The sequence below is a fragment of the Chiloscyllium plagiosum genome, unplaced genomic scaffold (assembly GCF_037043375.1).
Source record: "Chiloscyllium plagiosum isolate Xiang-an unplaced genomic scaffold, Cpla_swu_hap1 HiC_scaffold_12, whole genome shotgun sequence".
Taxonomy (NCBI): Eukaryota; Metazoa; Chordata; class Chondrichthyes; order Orectolobiformes; family Hemiscylliidae; genus Chiloscyllium; species Chiloscyllium plagiosum.
Genome location: NW_028270150.1, coordinates 83,074,946 through 83,095,429, shown reverse-complemented (window position 1 = coordinate 83,095,429; position 20,484 = coordinate 83,074,946). Strand labels below are relative to the sequence as shown.

Below are 20,484 nucleotides of genomic sequence, written 5' to 3'. Positions count from 1 at the left end.
ATATATTGGCACAGCTATAGAGAGTTCTGATAAAATATCATCAGCCTGAAATGTCAGTGTGCCTCCACCAACTGCCTGACTTAAGTGCTTCCAGGATTTTCCATTTCATTAAGAAGGACATTAGCTTGTTTTTGATGTAAGCAATACATTACACAGATAAACTATAAAGGCCATACCAGAAACCAAAGATGACATTAAACACAAGCTTTGTGTTGAGTGATACATTCCAATTGCTGTCTTAGCCTAAAGTGTGTTATTTACTTGTAGTCTTGGAGTTTTGCCACTTTATTTGCATTTTACATAGTTGTGTGGATTATTAGCGTTACCATCCAACTTTGAGAACATAGCTTTTTATTTGATATGATCATGAAAATGATAACCATGTGTGTTTTTTTTTTAAGAAATTCATCAACTAGTTTAGAACCCTCGTCCCTTGAAAAAAATGCAAACATGTAGATATGCTTGGACAAGCAAGTGCTGTCCTTTGTCTGAGTAACCTAAACATATCATGCAGAGGGATTTCAGATATTTTACTGCACTCTAATTGTCAGGATGTTCCCCTGAAGATGAAGATGTAAGAGACCACAGATAGCACTGCCATCCTATAAAAATCACAATGACTTAGATCATACTTTTACTTCAGATAAAGATGCAGAACCTCTCATCAAAAAACTTTAGTGGAGAATGATACATAGCAAACATAATTAAAAGTTAGAATAAATAATAAAAACCGAGGAATAATAATGAAATAGCACACAAGACTAAATATCTGTGAATCCATTGATCGCTTAATGCCTTATAATTATGATCAAATACAATTATTTTTTATAGGATTACATTGATAGTCAAATGGACAAGGACAGTATGTGTCCAACATGTCAGCAACAAAAGAACAACAGGAACTCGTTGGGAATGTGGCACTCTCAGACCAGTAAGGATGATAGCACTTTAGGGGAGTATAATTGAAAGCAAATCTTTGGTATTGTGGGACAAATGACTGCATGGAGAGCACAGCAAGATATTGAAATGCAGCAGTTAGAGAGATACAGACATGCAGTATGAGTATGGATTACAGGCTAACATGAAAGGGACCCAACAAGTTTCCTTTAAATACATACATTCCATACAAAGAGTGGATAGGGAAATTTAGGGTTCAAAAGACGACTTTCTTGTGGAGGGAGAGATCATGATTGAGGTGTTAAGTGAATGCTTTGCATTTGTCTTTGTTGGGGAAGAGGATGCTGTCATTACAGCAGTAGGAGGTGTCAGTAACAATACTGGCATAATGAAAGTAAAAACAGAGTATATAAAGACTGGCAATGCTTAAAACAGAAAAGTCACTGGGAACAGATGTATCCAAGGTAATGAAGGAAATAGGAGGGTCTAGCCATAATCTTCAAATGGCTATGGTACCAGAAGACTGAAGGATTGTAAATATTACACCCATTTGAAAAGGGCACCATAGACCAGTCAGACCAATATCAATGGTGGGAAACTTTCAGACAACTGTAAACAGCATTTGTAAAAGTATGGGAAATATATTAAAGACAGCATTGATTTCTAAAACTAATTTGATTAATTTATTTAATGAGATATGAGATGGCTGACCAAGTAATAATTTTGCTGATAATACAAAACTCAAACGTAGAAACTCCAAAACATGGTAAACAACTAGGATAGGACTGAACTTCAGGAGTTTACAGGGGAACCTCGATTATCCAAAAGTGATGGTTGGGCACTATTTTGTTCGGTTAATCGATTATTCGGTTAATCGACTAAATGCCTTTTCTCTGGAACTCGGAATTTTTAAAGTCTGCTCCACGTTCAGGAGACTGCTGCAGCCCACAGCGCACAAGGACCCCCCCCCCCAAGCAACACCGAGCCCAACACTGCCACCCCAACCCCTTGCAACACCAAGCCCAACACCACTGCCCCCCCGCAACCCTGTCCAACACCGGCCCCCCGCCCCCTACCCTATCCAACACCACCCCCCTCCGCCCTCAGCGCCATCCAACACCACCCCCCCGCCTGCCCCCAACCCCATACACATCCGCACCCTCTCCAGAGCAGCTGGACTGTACACCAACAAGACTGCTGCCACTGCAGTTGCCTTTGTGGGGTAAGTCTCCAAATAGCGCACACAGCCCCACACACAACTCTTTACATGCAACGTTTTGACAGGTTCTACCTTTGCCCTGTACAGGACAATGTTGGAGAGATTATCTAGGGACGGGGGCAGGGTGGAGGTATGTTTAAGGTACACGCCTGTGCAGAACTCCAGGGAAAGTGTGGGGACCGAGAGAGGGTGGGCAGACAGACAGTCATTTGGAGACAGTGCCTGTTTAATCACTGTAAACAAAAGACGGGATCACTGTCGGGAACACATCTTTGATGTAATGTTCCATCGGGACCTCGAGATCTCCTTCAGATAATCCGGTTTTCGGATAATTGGTATTCGGGTAATCGAGGTTCCTCTGTATTTCTGATGAAATGGGCAGACAAATTAAAGATCAATGCAGCTGTACGCAATGATACATTTTGCTAGGTGGAATCTGAAATGATAATATGAAAGAAGTAATGTAACCTTTTGACTACAGGAAGAGTGTGATAGATGTGTATGTTCTCAAATCTTTGAAGATCAATTTTAAAATGGCAGTTACAAAAGCAGCAAGGATTTTGATTTTACTATTTGAGGTAATCAGTGCAATGACATTTAGATAATTCCAAATTTAGTCTTTTTTTATGATTCATATATGGGATGAAAGAATTGCTGGCTACATGTGCACTTAACAATCATCCCTAATTGCCCTTGAGAAAGTGATGGTGAGCTGCTTCTTGAAATGCAGGAGTTGTGAGAATGTCGGGCCACCTGTAGTGCTGTTAGTAAGTTTTAGAATTTTGACAGGAAAGGAACAACAACATAGCTCCAAATCAAGATACCGTGTAGCTTGTTAAGTGGTGGTGTTCCCACACATCTGCTCCTCTTGCTGTTCTAGATGTAAAGATTACAGGTTTGGAAGGTGCCAGTGACAGTGCCTTGGTGAGGTACATCCTGTAGATGGTACATATCCCTGCCACTGAGTCAGTGTTGAATGTGGGTAATGGGACACCAATATGTGAGCTGTGTATTTTGGATGGTGTCAGGTTTCTGGAGTATTGCGAGAGCTGCACTCATCCAGGCAAGTGGACAATGCTGCAGCATACTTTTGACTTCTGCCTTGTAGAAGATGCTAGATTTTGGAGAGACAGTTACTGAGTTACTCTACACGGAATTCCTAGTCTGCTACCTAGGTCTGACTGGTCCAGTTCAGATTCTGATCAATGGTAACCCCACAGGGTGTTGATATTCAAGGATTCAGCAATGGTAATAACATTGAATAATTAGATTCTCTTTGGTTGGAGATGGTCATGGCCTGCACTTCATGGTGCAAACGTAACTTGCCATTTGTCAGTCCAAGCCTGGATACTGTTGATGTCTTTCTGCATATCAACACTGAGTACTCCAGTAACTGAAAAGTCACAACTGGCACTGAATAACACAATCATTAGCAAATATGCTCATTTCTGACCTTATGATAGTGGGGAAGGCCAATGTGACAGCAGCTGAAAATGGTTGTGTAAAAGACATGACACTAAGGAAATCTTAAAGCCCTTGTGATGCGGTGGTAATGTTCCTATCTCTAAGCCAGACAGGCTGGGTTCTCACCTGCTGCAGGGGTGTGTAATGACAACTCTGAACAGGTTGATTAGTAAATACTTACTTAAAGAACTCCTGCATTTGAAGCTGAGTTGACTGACCTCTAACAACCACAACCATCTTCTCTGTATTCCCACTGTCTCTAGCTTTGCTAGGGCTCCTTGATGCCACACTCAAATCAACTGCAGTCTTGATGTCAAGGGCAATTACTCTCAATTCCCCCCTGAAGGTCACCTTTACGTCCAGATTCGAAAAAGGAGCTGAGTAGCTCTGGTGGTTCTGGTTCAAACCCACTGAGTATCAGTCAACAAGCAGGATATTGTGAAGCAAGTGCTGTTGGATGACAGTGTCAATGACCACTTCTACTATTTTAGTGATAATCAAGTGTAGACTGATAAGGCAGTAATTTGTCAGGTGGACTTATCTTGCTTTTTGTGTAGAATATATCTGAGCAATTTTCCACATTGTTGGGCAGTTATCAGTGTGATAGCTGTACTGGAACAGAATTCAAATTAGATTTTCACATGAGTATAGTGAAGGGTGTACAAAGTCACCATTCTCCAGTGCCATCTTGGTTACAAAACCAGAATTTTTAAAACACCACAAAGGGAAATCAGGGCAGAAATTATACACTTAATGGCAAGTTCCTGCAGAGTGTTGCTGAACAAAGAGACCTTGGAGTGCAGGTTCATAGTTCCTTGAAAGTAGAGTCGCAGGTCGATAGGATAGTGAAGGCAACGTTTTGTATGCTTTCCTTTATTGGTCAGAGCATCGAGTATAGGAGTTGGGAGGTCATATTACGGCTGTACAGGACATTGGTTAGGCCAGTTTTGGAACACTGTGTGCAATTCTGGTCTCCCTCATATCGGAAGGATGGTGTGAAACTTGAGAAAGGATTCAGTAAAGATTTACAAGTATGCTGAATAGGCTGGTTTCCCTGGAGAAAAGGCTGAGAGGTGACCTTATAGAGGTGTATAAAATCATGAGGGGCATGGATATGGTAAACAGACAAAGTCTTTTCCCTGGAGTGAGGGAGTCCAGAACTAGAGGGCATAGGTTTAGAGCGAGAGGGAAAGATTTAAAAGGGACCCAAGGGGCAACTTATTCACACAGAGCATGGTAGGTGTATGGAATGAGCTACTAGAGGAAGTGAAGGAGGCTGGTACAATTATAACATTTAAAAGGCAGCTGGATGGGTATATGAATAGGAAGGGTTTCGAGGGATACAGGCCAAATGCTGTTAAATGGGACCAGATTAGTTTAGAATATCTGGTCGGCATGGACAAGTTGGACCATAGGGTCTGTTTCAGTGCTGTGCATCTCTAAAAGAAAGCCAAAAGTTATGAAATACATCCAGATCTTAAAGTCAAGAGAAGTGCTGATGCCAAGAGCTAGATGTCTTGGCAAACCTGAAAACTAAAATGACAGTATCATCTGAAGGCCCAAAGGGGAACACATTGATGTCAAACAGAGTGGCCAAGAGTAAGTGCTTTGAGGACTAGAGAGAAGCTGTGATAGTACAATTACAACACTGGCATCTACCTGACAATAAACGAAAATTGCCCAAGTATGTGCTGTGCACAAATTGCAGGACAAATCTGACCTGGCAAAATACCACTTCAACAGTTTACAATGCAGCATTATTTGCAACCTGTCAGACACTGAAGGTGTTCATGTTGTGGCAAGTAACATTCAGGAGAAAGTGAGGGCTGCAGATGCTGGAGATCAGAGCTGAAAATGTGTTGCTGGAAAAGTGCAGCAGGTCAGGCAGCATCCAAGGAACAGGAGAATCGACGTTTCGGGCATAAGATTCCTGAAGAAGGGCTTACGCCCGAAACGTCGATTCTCCTGTTCCTTGGATGCTGCCTGACCCGCTGCGCTTTTCCAGCAACACATTTTCAGCAAGTAACATTCACACCACCCAAATGCCAGGCAATATCCATCTCCAATAAGAAACAATCTAACCACTAATCCTTCACATTCAATGGTATTATCTTCACTGAATTCCCCCACTATCATCTTGGGGTTATAATTAACAAGAAACTCAAACAGAATCACCAAATAAATACAGTAATTATAAGAACCAGTGAAAGGCAAGGAATCCTTGTGGTGAGTAACTCATCTTGATTCTCCAGCACCTGTTCATCATCCACAAGGCATAAGTCAGGAGTGAGTTGGGAAACTCCCTATGTGACTGGATGGGTGCAGCTCCAACTACACTCAAGAAACTTGATAACATCCAAGACAAAGCACACCACTTGATTGGCACTACATCCACAAGCATCCACTCCCTTCAGCACAGACTCTCAACAGCAGCAGTGTGCGCCCATCTACAAGATTCACTGCAGATATTTACCAAAGATCCTTAGACAACACCTTCCAAATTCACAACTACTTTCATTCAGAAAGACAAGGTCAGCAGATACATGGGAACACCACCATCTTCAAGTTCCCCACCAATCCACTCATCATCCTGACTTGGAAATACATCATCATTCCTTTGCTGACTTTGGGTCAAAAATTATAGAATTCCCTCCGTAAGGGCATTGTGGGCCTACCTACAGCACTTGGACTGCAGCAATTCAAGGAGACAGCTTACCACTACTTTCCCGAGGGGAAGTAGGGACGATCAACACATTGCGGTCAGCCAACAATGGCCAGGTCCTATGAGTGAATTGAAAAAAAAAGTGCCAGAGCAGAAAATCGCTGCAAGGGATTCTGTGATTATGGTCAGATAGAAAAGAATAGTAATATGAAAGAATAGTCTCATCAGCTGTGCTACAATGTAGAGATGTTGGAAAATGAGGAGGGGTCAAAGGTTTTTTTAATAAAAGGCAAAGTCACCAAAGTCCCAGAGAACAATGAGATAGAAATGGCTTGTACTGAATTGAACATTAAGATCACCACAGCTCAGGCAATAGGAACGATTGAGAAGGCAGGGCTTTCATTGGTAAGGGAATTGGACCCGTACTATTAATGTCACTACATCGTAAACCAGCTGTCTTGTCAATTCAGCCAACCAATCCCCAACTGTGGCCATTGTGTCAAAGGTGGCACAAAGCAAGAGGATTGAGAAGGGGAGGACAACGTTATTTTTGTAACAGTCACATAGGACGTTATTTCCGACTTTGATGAAATTTGATTTGGTACTGTGGCAGAGGCAGAAACCTAACTGGAGGTTTGGAGGTTTTTAAACACAAAGTTGGTGAAATGGATCCAGATCTGAGGATAACAATACATTCAAAATCTTTGGAGATGAAAAATTTGTTGGAGATGGGAGGATTACTGCAGATTTAAAAAAAAAGTGAGGGACAACACTGAATAAGATAAGTTTCAACTACTGGTGAACATAGGGATCTGGAGGGGAAGTTGGGTAATCAGATGTCTAGTCGGAATAGGATTATGAGGTGGGTCTGATGGAAAAGATGAGCCTAAGGAGGATATGAGAAGAGATAGGTTAAAAACTAGAGTAAAAAAGTAAAAGTAGAAGACAGTCTCCAGTTGAGAAAAGAATCCAACTCTTTGACCAAGCATTTGATTGTATGTCTTAATACCAGTGAAGTGCCTGGGGCATTTGCCAAAAGAATACAATTAATGTTGGTGCAAAGTATACATAAAAAAACCTTAAGACACTTTACAACACAACCATTTCAATCTCTGTAATTTGTCTTTGATAGGTCATAGCAAATTGGGATAGCTCTGAAATGAAATACATCAAGTGACTGACACAAACCTACCTGGAATGAGCTGCAGGTGCTGCTGGTCTTTCTGGCCTTTTAGGAGGCAATGTATTTGGTCTGTTCAAAGAATTGGTCTTGGGAGGCAAAGGTTTCTTCGGTGGTATTGCAGGTACTGAGGGTTTAGACAGTTCTATAGATTTCTGATCTCTTTCTGACTTTTCCTCTAAAAAGAAAACAAATGTTATAGGGCCTACTCTTCACAACAGTCTGCAAAACAATTTGGAATCATTTTCTCTTTTATAAAAGTATACAAATTGATAAATATCAATCCTGGTAAACAAGGTAGAAAAATATGATTAGAATTCTTTCTGCAAGTATATCTTAGTCAAGGTGGTTTCCCAAATAAACTTACAGCTGCTCAAAGTAATATTGACTTACAATGACCAACTATCAGAGTTTAGGAACTAGGAGGTGGCAGTATTCTTGCCAAGTCCACGGACTCAGAAAATTGCAACTAATACCACATTAAAAACATTTCTGAAATTCTCAGCTGTTATTTGTTCATAAGGCTAGGAATTTGTTCTCTAAATAGTCTATCCAAAATCGTCTCACTAAAATTACAAACTCCAGTAACTTATACAAATATAGGCATGGGCTGAATTATTGAAGAAAGTGATTTCAAATGTCAATTTTCAGAGCTAATGATTTTGATATAGTTTTTGAGTTGTCAATGCAAAGCTTAAAATTGAATAACCCTCATTCATTATTGTTAGACTTCGCAAACGATGGAGAATTCAAAGTCTTGATTAAATATGCATGCAGCTATGAAATTCTAAGTTGCTGATTTCAACTGGATAGTCAGTGGTAAATCGTATGATCACTGTCTCTCCCTTCCACCTTTACAGAAAAAGATATTGAGCTGAATCTTATTTTTATTGTTCATATGACAGTTGCATTGATTTTTTTCCAGGGTTTTTGCCAGGAGGCTTAGCGAAATTTCTCATGGTATCTTGCCAAACTAACCTCATTCACTACTTATCTGCCTCTATAGTACCCAACTTATCTGATTCTATCCCCATCTTAACATACCCATTCCCAGATGCCACTCAGTGGATATCTGCCAAAGCATTGACTCTCATTAGCAACATAATGGTACAGCAGCCACAAACCAAATCAGCTCATAGTACATAGCCAACATGACTGACAACACAGAATGCCATTTTCTCCCCGAATCACTGCTTAAACTTCATATCTCACACTTTTCCTGTCCTTAGATATATCCTATTTACACGCTTTGTCCCAAAAGCCTCCCTGAAGATTCACATTTTGTCATTGTCCAGTAATAAAACATCACATACAAGCAAGAGCTTTTATTTATAGCCAGTATAAACAGAACAAACTGAGACTGCATTTGGCCTTCTCATCCAAATCCAATGCTGGCATCATCTGCAATGACGGTTTTATTTTTTGAATGGTCTGCCGCACCAAGTTCTCATTGACCAGAACCAGGTGTCAATCTGGTCCTATACTACTTGTGGCATGAGATGCAGCTGCGCTCTATCAGGTACAAAGACAGTTTCCTTTTCCTTAAAGTTCTTGTCCTCCTTTTCAGAAGACTACCCCATTCCCCCAGCTCACACTTTGTCCAGATTACAGTGGAGCTCCCCCACCCCCAACCGATCCAGACTGATAAGAGATTGCACTTGGTATCTGACTTTTTTTTAAAAAAAAAACTATTCATGGGACTTGGACATCACTGGCTGGTCAGCATTTATTGCCTTCCCTAGTTGCCCTTGAGAAGGTGATGGAGAGATGCCTTCTTGAAATGCTGTACCCCACATGCCATAGGTTGATCCACAACACTCTTCGGGAGAGAACTGAAGAGCTGAATGGCCTACTCCTCCTCCTCTTTTATATATTCCTGTTGGACTCTAAAGTCCATGAACTCTCATTACATCAGGTCAAACATAGACAAGAAAACTGCTAATTACCAACCACTCCCACTCATCACTAAAGCTTGGTAGAACCAATACTGACCAAGCTGGTTGAGCCGTAAAGGAGACACCTACTAGACTGGGTCTCCAGCAGGTGGTAAGGTAGGCAGAGGGGAGAAAATCTGCATGTTCTGCCCTTATATTCATTCCCCTCTCTCTGTCACAGGTCTGTGGCATGTAGGTAATTAACAGAAGTGACCACCGCACAGCCCTTGGGGAGACAAACTTCCATCTTCAAATTGAGGAAGGCATCTATCATGTTAATTGTACTAAATGGGACAGGCTTTGATCAAATCCAGCAACTTAAATCTAGGCATTCATGAGGCACAATGGGCCATTAGTATCAGCAGAATTGAGTTCAATCACAATCGGTTACTTCATTTTCTCACTCTATCATTAACATCAGCTAGGGGTTCAACCCTGGTTCACTGAAGAATGTTGTAGGCACAAGGCATTCCTAAAAATTAGTTGTCAGCCTGGTGTAGCTATAGCACAGGACTACTTGCACAACAAAGAGTGAAAACCTATGGATCAGATCAAAGTTCTGCAGTCCTGTCTCATCCAGTTGTGAATGGTGATGGACAATTAAACAACCAAATGAAGGGTGGAGGCTTCATAAATAGCTGCATCGTCAATGACAAGGGAGTCCACCACATCAATGTCACAAGTATGTTTATCCAATTTTAGCCAAGGTGCTATGAGGGCGACCCATCTTGGTCGACTATCAAATTCCCCAAAATCACAACATCATAAACCATTGAAGACACTGAGTATGAAAAAAGCTATAGATCCTGACAACATTCTGGCAATTCAGCTGAAGATGTGCACTCTAGAACTAGCTGCATCTCGAGTCAAGCTGTTCCAGTACAGCTACCGGTATCTACCAGACAATGCAGAAAATTGCAGAGCTACATTCTATACACAAAAACAGGATAATTTCAACCCAACCATTTACTGCTCTATCAATCTGATCTTGATTGTCAACCATATGGAAAGAGTCATTGACAGTGTCTTCAAGGTGGAACTATAACCAGTTCACTGATGCTCTGTCTGGATTCCATCAGGATAACTTAGCTCCTGCCCTCATTACAGGCCTGATCCAAACATGGACAAAGGGACTGAACTCCAGAAGTAAGGGGAGAGTGATTACCCTTGACATCACCCTCAGGCAACGTACGACTGGGTGTGGCATCAAGGAGTCATAAGAAAACTAGAGTGAATGGCAATCAGAAAAAAATCTCTGCTGGTTGGAGTCATACCTAGCACAAAGGAAATGGTTCAGGTTGTTGATAGTCAATCATCTCAGTCCCCGGTTATCTCTGGTTCTCAAGGTGGACCCAACCCCTTCAGCAGCTTCAATGATCTTCCCAACCTAAGGTGGTGACGTTTGCTGATGATTGCACAATGTTTAGCAACATTTGTGGCATTGTAGATACTGAAGCAGTCTGTCTCCCTTTGGAGCAAGACCTGGGCAACATCAAGGCTTACACTAGAGTCAGAGTCCTACAATATGGAGACAGGCCCTTTGGCCCAAACTGGCCCATGCCAACCAAAACATCTGTCCAAACTAACCCCATATCCTTCCAATCCCTTCCTATCCATGTATTTGTTCAAATGCCTTTTAAATGGTTTAATGTACCTGCCTCAACCACTTCCACAGGCAGCTCATTCCATGTGCATACAACCTACTGTGTAAAAACGTTGTCCCTCTGATTCCCTTTTATTCTTTCCCACCTAACCTTGATCTGATGCCCTCTAGTCCTAGATTCTCCAACCCTATTCCTGATGAAGGGCTTTTGCCCGAAGCGTCGATTTTCCTGCTCCTCGGATGCTGCCTGACCTGCTGTGCTTTTCCAGCACCACTCTAATCTAGACTCTGGTTTCTAGCATCTGCAGTCCTTGTTTTTACCTTACTGAGTGCATTCACCCTATCCGTGCCTCTCATGATCTTCTACGGTCCTATAAGATCCCCCCCCTCCTCAGTCTCCTACGCTCTAAAGAAAAAAGATCCTCGCTTGTTCAACTTCTCCCTATAGCTTCTGAGTCCTGGCAATATTCTTGCAAATTTCTTCCACACTCTTTCCGATTTAATAACATCCTTCCTAAAGCAAGGTGACCAATACTCCAAATGTGGCCTCACCAACATCCTGTATAACTGCAACATAACTTCCCAACTTCTATACTCAATGCCATGACTGATGAAGGTCATTGTGCCGAAAGCCTTCTTCACTGCCCTGTCTACCTATGACTTTCAGAGAACCATGAACCTGAATTCCAAGAGCCTTCTGTTCCACTATATTCCTTACAGCCCTACCATGAAACCCCTACCTTGATTTGACTTTCCAAATGAAGACCTCACACTTACCTATATTGATTTGTCATTTACCTATCCATTTGTCATTTCTCGGCCCACTTCCCCAGCTGATCAAGGTCCTGCTGCAATTTCTGATAACCTTCCTCACTGTCCACAAGACCACCTATTTTAGTGTCATCTGTAAACTTTCTAATCACACCTTGTTTATTCTCATCAATTCATTGCTATAGATATCAAACAGTAATGGGCCCAGCACTGACCCCTAAGGCACTCCACTAGTCACAGGCCTCCAATATGACAAGAATGCTTCCACTATTACCCTCTACTTCCTACCATCAAGCTAATATTATATCCAATTTGCCCTAGATTCCATGCGATCTAACCTTCCAGAGCAGCCTACCATGTGGAACCTTATCAAAGACCTTACTGAAATCCATATACATCTACCAACTTGTCCTCATCAACCTTCCTGGTCACTTCATCAAAGAACTCTAGCAAATTTATGAGGCATGATCTCCTACACACAAAGCCATTCTGACTACTCCTAATCAAACCCTGTCTTTCTAAATGCATGTACATCTTATCTCTCAGAACCTTCTCCACCACAGATGTTAAGCTTACCAAATTTTTCTTTGCAGCTCTTCTTGAATAATGACAACAATCACTACCCTTCAATCTTCCAGGACCTTACCTTGGCTAATGATGAGGCAAAAATATCAGCCAGGGCCCCCACAATTTCTTCTCTAGCCTCTTGCAGTGTTCTTGGATATATCTGGTTAGGACCAGGAGATTTATCCACCATCATATATTATAATACATCCAACACCAGCTCTACTGTCATACGGACTGTCCCCAAAATATCACCACTAACTTCCCCAAGTTCCCAAGTCTTCATGTCTTTCTCCATGGTAAACAGGGGAGAAATATTCATTGAGAACTTCACCCATCTCCTGCAGTTCTACACATACATGGCCACTTTGGTCCTTGAGGGGCCCTATTCTCTCTCTAAGTATATTAAAGGAAAAAAAATAACTAAAGTGCCTTTTTGGATTCACCCTATTTTTCTCAGCCAAAGGCTATCTGGTGTCCCCTTTTTGCCCTCCTGATTGCCTTCTTCAGTAAACTCCTGTATTCCCTGCATATCTCCAGGGATTCCCTCGATCTCAGCTGCCTGTTTCTGAGCCACGTCTCCTTTTTTCTAGTTAAAGCTTCGATATCTCTTGACATCCAAGGTTCCTATTCCTGCCAACCTTGCCCTTTACCCTCATAGGAACACAAAGGACTTTGAACTCTAGTTATCTAATTTTTAAAAGGCCTCCCACTTGTCTGCAAACAAACTACTCCAATCAATCCCAGCGAGCTCCTCTCTAATAAAAAAATTTGTATCAGATAAGTATTACATAGAAGAATACAGCGCAGTACAGGCCCTTTGGCCCTCGATGTTGCGCCGATTCAAGCCCACCTAACCTACACTAGCCTACTATCCTCCATATGCCTATCCAATGCCCGCTTAAATGCCCATAATGAGGGAGAGTCCACCACTGCTACTGGCAGGGCATTCCATGAACTCACGACTCGCTGAGTAAAGAACCTACCCCTAACATCTGTCCTATACCTACCCCCCCTTAATTTAAAGCTATGCCCCCTTGTAATAGCTGACTCCATACGTGGAAAAAAATTCTCACTGTCGACCCTATCTAAACCCCTAATCATCTTGTACACCTCTATCAAGTCACCCCTAAACCTTCTTTTCTCCAATGAAAACAACCCCAAGTGCCTCAGCCTTTCCTCATACGATCTTTCTACCATACCAGGCAACATCCTGGTAAACCTCCTCTGCACCCGTTCCAGTGCCTCCACATCCTTCCTATAGTATGGCGACCAAAACTGCACACAATACTCCAGATGCAACCGCACCAGAATCCTATACAACTGCAACATGACCTCAGGACTCCGGAACTCAATCCTCTACCAATAAAAGCCAGTATGCCAAATGCCTTCTTCACCGCACTATTTACCTGGGTGGCAACTTTCAAAGATCTGTGTACATGGACACCAAGATCCTTCTGCTCATCCACACTACCAAGTATCCGACCATTAGCCCAGTACCCCATCTTTTTGTTACTCTTACCAAAGTGAATCACCTCAACTTCCCTACATTGAACTCCATTTGCCACCTTTCTGCCCAGTTCTGCAGCTTATCTATATCCCGCTGTAACCTGCCACATCCTTCCTCACCGTCTACAACTCCTCCGACTTTTGTATATTCCGCAAACTTGCTCACCCAACCTTCTAACCCCTCCTCCAGGTCATTTATAAAAATGACAAACAGCAATGGTCTCAAAACAGATCCTTGTGGAACACCGCTAGTGACGGCACTCCAAGATGAACCTTTGCCATCAACTACTACCCTCTGTCTTCTTCCAGCCAGCCAACTCCTAATCCAAACCTCCAACTCACCCTCAATGCCATACCTCCGTATTTTTTGCAGTAGTCTACCATAGGGAACCTTATCAAACGCCTTACTAAAATCCATATACACCACATCAACCGCTTTCCCCTCGTCCACCTCCTTAGTCACCTTCTCAAAGAATTCAATAAGGTTTGTGAGGCACGACCTGCCCTATTGGGGAATAAGCATCTCAAACCTGAAAAGAATCTAACTATTGCTCAAATCCTCCACAATCAACATCCTGGGGGAGTACCATTGGCCAGAAATTGAATTGCATTAGCCGTATAAATACTATGGTCACAAGAAAAGTCAAAGGCTGGTAACTTTGTGCTGAGAAACTCACCTCCTCTTTCCCCAGTGTCCACCATCTACAATACAGAAGTCAGGACTGTGGTGGAATATTCTCTATTGGACTGGATGAGTGCAACTTCAACAAACACTCAAGAAGCTAGACATTATGAGGACTAAATAGCATACTTGACCAGTAGCCCATCCACCACCACATTCATTCCCTTCACAATAAATAACTGCAACAATGTGTACCAACAGTAAGATGCAATACAATAATGCTCTAAGGCTCCTCCAACTGCACCTTCCAAACTTGTGACGTTTAACCCCTTGCACATCTTTGGACTGTGGGAAGAAACTACAGCATCTGAAGGAAACCCATGAAGACATGGGACAAATGTGCAAACTCCACACAGTCACCCGAAGATGGAATCAAACCCAGGTCCCTGGCTCTGTTAGGCAGCAGTACTAACCAGCGCGACACCATTTAAAGATCTCACCGTGGCACAGGAAATTAGAAAGATTGCTCTGGTTAACAATCAAATATACTAACACACATTAATATTTTTCAGACAGAATAAGCTTAATACAATTAGCATGCTGGTATGATGATACAATTATTTTTGCATTCAGTTACATGCTCACAATGAACTAGCCTGATTTAGAAATCAGAATATAAAATTACAGAAATAGCACACATGAACCTTCAAACTGTACCAACAGTTTTAATTTTTCAGTTTAATTCTAACCTGCCCCATTTTCCAACATATACTTTAATACTCAAGGCTCTCGAGGAATTGCCCAGACACCTCATAAAGCAACTTATAGGCTCTGCTTCCACAAGAGTGGTAGGGAAGTAGTTTGGAGAGTACCACAACATTTTAAAGACATGCAAAACCAGCAGTCTACAACCTTCTATGACATATTCAGCATGCTATTTTTTAAAAACTATTAAAATGTGGACAAAGCCAGCATTTATTAACCTGAGAAGGGAGTAGCGACTGCTGGTAATAATTTAACTGCTTAGCTTAGCCAATTCAGAGTCAGAGTCAATCTGATGCAAGAGGAGTCACATTTAGGTAAAACTAGAAATTATGAAACATTATTAAAAAAAAGCTAAATGCCAATTTAATGTTGGCGTTTATCTCAAGGGGGCTGGATTACAGAGGGATGGACGTTACACTACACCTACATGGTTTTGTTCCTACAGCAGTAAGGGGACAATATCCAGTTCAGGGCACTAAATCTCAGGAACGATATGTAAGCTTTGGAAAGGATGCAGCAGAATTACCAAAGTAATAAGGATTAAACTATGAGGATAGCTTAAATGGAATAGGTTTGTATCAGTTTAACTACAAAAGATGAAGAGATAATCCAAATGAGTTTTTTTTTAAATGACTTAATAAGATAAATAGAAAGAAACTATTTCCTCAGATGGGCAAATCTTGAGCAAGAAGGCATTCTTTAAAACTAGGAAGAATGTTGTGAAGTAGTCTTTTTCACACAAATATTACTGAAATTTTCAACTTTCACTACTAAAATACTGTCGAGGCTCAGTTATATGGAAATTTCCTGTGTTTCTAACTGCAATACCTGTATCCAATCTACCTTAGTCTTCAACAAGAGCTTTCACCAGCAACTAAGAAAATGAAAACTTAATTGATACGATTGCATATGAAAGAAACAAAGTAGAAGTGCTTTTATTCTGAACTTTATTCTGGGATAATGCCCAGACACAAGATGGGAGGTTCAGGATGCAAGGCTCATTATGTCAGCAATGGGCCCCAGGACAAACTGACTGAAATTTTTGCAGCACACTGCAGTTTGCAGCTGAATACAATTATAATTTGTGCAGTTACTATAATGAGAAAGGTGAGGGTTCCGGTCCTGTCTCAATTTAATTTCTCCATGCTATACTTACTGGACATCCAGCCTCATGTCTTTCCTACCTCTTAGACTCACTGATGAGAGGAGCTGCAAGTCAGATAGTTATTTGTTTAATTTAACCACACACCCTTAGGATTTCTGGATCCATGAGGACTCTCTGGTTCACGGTATTGATCATTCAGAATGCATTTCCTAGAACAATGATGTTTTCTGTTATAAATATCTCCATCCACATTCAGATAACCCTGATTTGATCAGACAAAAGTGTAGCTTAAATTTGCTTAGTTTCTGCAGCTACAATAACAGCAAACTGAAAAATCATGCATTGGCTTCTTCCGAGTGATGCAAGTAGCCTTAGATAGCAAAAATAGCTACTGTTTCATATCTTCAATGCATCTCGGATGCATTACATCCCAAAACCAAGATGAAAACAGGCAGCAAGTTTCATACCTTTGTCCTCTATTCTGGTCGGGAGGGAGTCCGGTCTTTCAGGAGGCATTCTTTTTGCTTCATTCTTTTTGTCCACTAGCAAACCATCGAATTTGGATCCTAGCAAACCAAAAGCACCATATACTTTGTTACAGAAGCTATTAGTGTGAAAATAATCTAGAAAAATCCAGAGCAGCTCATGCATTTATCCTTCCAGAAACATTGTGCACTTAATGAACAATTTTCTGAATAAAGAAAAGCCTCTCTTTCATTCTCTATGAAGCCCTTAGGTGTAACACATCAGTGAATTGCTACACTTTGGGAGCACTACTGTAATTTTCTGCCTTGCTTTATTGCAACTACTCTGCCCTTGGGTGTCATCATACAGAGCTCCATTCAATCAGCTCATCAACTGGGCCAAGTTATGTTCTGCCGTTGCTTTCAATCGAGGAAAAAATGCATTTCCGTTCATAACTAAATGTTCAGATACTTCATTTAAGTATTAGACTCATTATATTGCAAGTTGCTGAGGCAGATTTTATTTCCCACACTATTCCATAGAATCTACAAAAACACACATTTTCAATTGCAATTACCTCAAAGTTTTAAATAAAATCAAAGAAAGAAATGTCTCTGAAATGAGTCAGTGAAACTGGGGTCTACCTCTGTACAGCTTATTATGCCTTCTATATCGTGAAACATTTAGTTAATTGGTTGCATTACTGCAGCTTACTACAGGAATTTGGAACACAATGTTTGTGAGGACAAAGCAGCTTTCCTATAAATCAACAGTGCCTGCCTGTTCGCATTGCAAGAATATTAGAGCAGGACAGTTCTGACCAAACAGCTTATCCTTCTGGTGTCAGAAATGATTAACAAGGAGTGAGTTTACATAGATCTGGGTGACATAAAATGGTACTTTAATTACACTTTATGTATTTCAATTTGTTTAGTCTGACTGGCATAAACTGACCCCAACTGATGTTCCAGTGTTGCTGGACTCAGTGCCTACAAAATACTGCTTCCTAACTATCTTGATGACGGCACTAGATGCCTTCTCTAAATCAGAGAATTACCAAATGACTTCAGCACAGGAGAGGGCGTGCAGTCTGTCATGCCTGAGGTTGCTATCTGCAAGAACATCTCTGCTGGACCCACTCACTTGTCTTTTCCACATAGCATTTTTTTTTAATTTTTGTATGATTATTCAATTCATTTTGAATAATATACAAAAACCCTGAAAATTAAACCAAAATATGACAATAAAGGCTCATATTATAGTGCGCACATACCGAGCAGTACACTAATGTAGCAGTTATGTCCTGAAGCAGTAGTCTGGAAACTTGGACAAACAATCCAATTTTAAAAACGAAATAAAGTGTGAAAATAATCTAGAAAAATCCAGAGCAGTTCATGCATTTATCCTTCCAGAAACATTGTGCACTTGATGAACAATTGTCAGAATGAAGAAAAGCCTCTTTCATTCTCTATGAAGCCCTTAGGTGAAGCACATCAGTGAAGTGCTACACTTTGGGAGCATGACTGTAATTTTCTGCCTTGGTTTATTGCAACTACTCCGCCCATGGGTGTCATCGTACAGAGCACTTGTGAAAGAGTAAGAGTACTAGTGAAAGTCACTATGAAGCTGTCAAAACATGTGTTACTTGAGTAAAAAAAAACTTGCAGTCCATACAGTCTATCCCATATGTGGTACCAGTTCTACAGAAATGGGTTAGACATTTTACTGACTCCTGAAGCGACCTACTTTTAGTGATTAGGAAGCCAAGGGTACCAATGAAATAGTTAGAAGCCAGGACAGGAACAGGCCATTCAGTCCATTGAATCTGCTCCACCATTCAATGAGATAATGACATATCCGATAATCCTCAACTCCATTTCACTGCCTTTTCCCATACCCTCGAATTCTTTACTGATTAAAAATATCTTGAATATACTTATCGACCAAGCATCAACAGCCTTCTGCAGTAAACACCAGATTCTCTACCCTTCAATAAGGGACTAAAACTGCTCTCAGTACTCCAGATGTGGTCTCATCAGCATCTTGTACAGTTGCAGTAGGAATTCCCTGGTCTTATACTCTAACTTCTGGGAACAAGGGCTAACATTCCATTCACCTTCCTAATTACATGCTGCACTTGTGTGCATGCTTTCGGTATTTTCTGTACAACTACCCTTCAAGTTCCTTTGTAGCTCAGCTTTGTGCAGGTTTTCTTAATTTAAAATTATTTTTTTGTTCTCTCTTCCAAAATGAACAATTTCACATATTCTGACATTATACACCATTTCTCAACTTTTTGCCCAATTACTTAACTCTCTAAACAGTTCACATGTTCTTCACAACCTGCCTTTCCACCTACTTTGTGTTTTCTACAAATTTGATTGCAGTATATTCACTTACTTCCTCCCGTAAATAGTTGCAGTCTCAGCACTGATCCCTGTGGAATCGTACTGGTTAGGATTGCCAACCTGAAGAAGAACTCCTAAATCTCACTCTCTGTTTCCTGCCCATTGGCCAACTGTCTATCCAAACCAATATACTACCTCCAACATCATGGTCTTATCTTACAACTTAACCTTTTGTGAGCTACTTGGTCAAAGACCTCTGGAAGACCAAATTACATCTATTAGCTCCTCTCTATCCATTCTGGTTAAGATTTCCTCAAAAAAAACTCTAATAAATTAATCAGATATGATTTCCCTTTCACGAAACCATGCTGACTCTGATTAGATTATAATTTTCCAAATATACTGTTATTACTTCCTTAATAATTGACTCCAACATTTTTCCAACAATAGATGTTAGATTAATCGGTGTATAGTTAGTTGCTTTTGGCCTCCTCCTATTTTTGAATAGAGATGTCACATTGGGAGGTTTCTAATCTTCTGGTACAGCTACAGAATTCAATATTTTTTGGAAAATTACAATCAATGCATCCCATAGCTCTGTAGCTACTTCCTTCAGGACTCTCGGATGCAAACTATCAGGGCCAGGAGACTTATCTGTGTTTATCCCCATAAGTGTGTCTAATACTACTTCTCCAGTGATTGTAATGGTACTTAATACTAGTAAATACTGGGAGGAATTAATGAAGTGTTCGAAGTATCTTCCACCCTAAAGGTTGACCCCATTAACTCCATTGCCATTTCCTTGCTCCCTCTGACTTTGTCCCAGATTTACTTTTTACAGGGCTTATGTTCACTTTGACCACTATTGACCATTTGATATATTTAAAGAAGCTCTTACCTCCTCAGTAGTTTGTTCTCATGGTTTATTTTCTCTCTCTTTTTATCCTTTTAGCCCTCCTTTGCTGGATTCTGAATTTATTGCAGTGTTCAGACCTATCATTGACTTTTGCCTCCTAGTATATTTTTTCTTTCAACTTTATACACTCAGCTTCCTGGGTCAGCCATGATTGGTTTATCCCTCTCTTAGAATCTTTACACCTTATTGGTGATTATTTTTGCTGACATTCATAAATTACTTCGACAAATATTAGATTAGATTAGATTAGATTAGATTACAGTGTGGAAACAGGCCCTTCGGCCCAACAAGTCCACACCGACCCGCCGAAGCGAAACCCACCCACACCCCTACATTTACCCCTTACCTAACACTATGGGCAATTTAGTATGGCCAATTCACCTGACCCTGCACATCTTTGGACTGTGGGAGGAAACCGGAGCACCCGGAGGAAACCCACGCAGACACGGGGAGAACGTGC

General features: G+C 41.0%; 1 protein-coding gene across 3 annotated transcripts in view; it reads right to left on the bottom strand.

Moving 5' to 3' along the window:
* sh3kbp1 (SH3-domain kinase binding protein 1) overlaps positions 1-20,484 on the bottom strand; it is a 176,625-nt gene that overhangs the window by 21,298 nt on the left and 134,843 nt on the right. For all 3 annotated transcript variants that reach the window (XM_087992992.1, XM_043700471.2, XM_043700472.2), the window contains exons 11-12: positions 16,763-16,861; positions 7,435-7,600 (exon numbers count right to left, since the gene is read on the bottom strand). In XM_087992992.1, the coding sequence (XP_087849118.1) occupies positions 7,435-7,600; positions 16,763-16,861 (265 nt within the window). The remainder of the gene's footprint in view (positions 1-7,434; positions 7,601-16,762; positions 16,862-20,484) is intronic.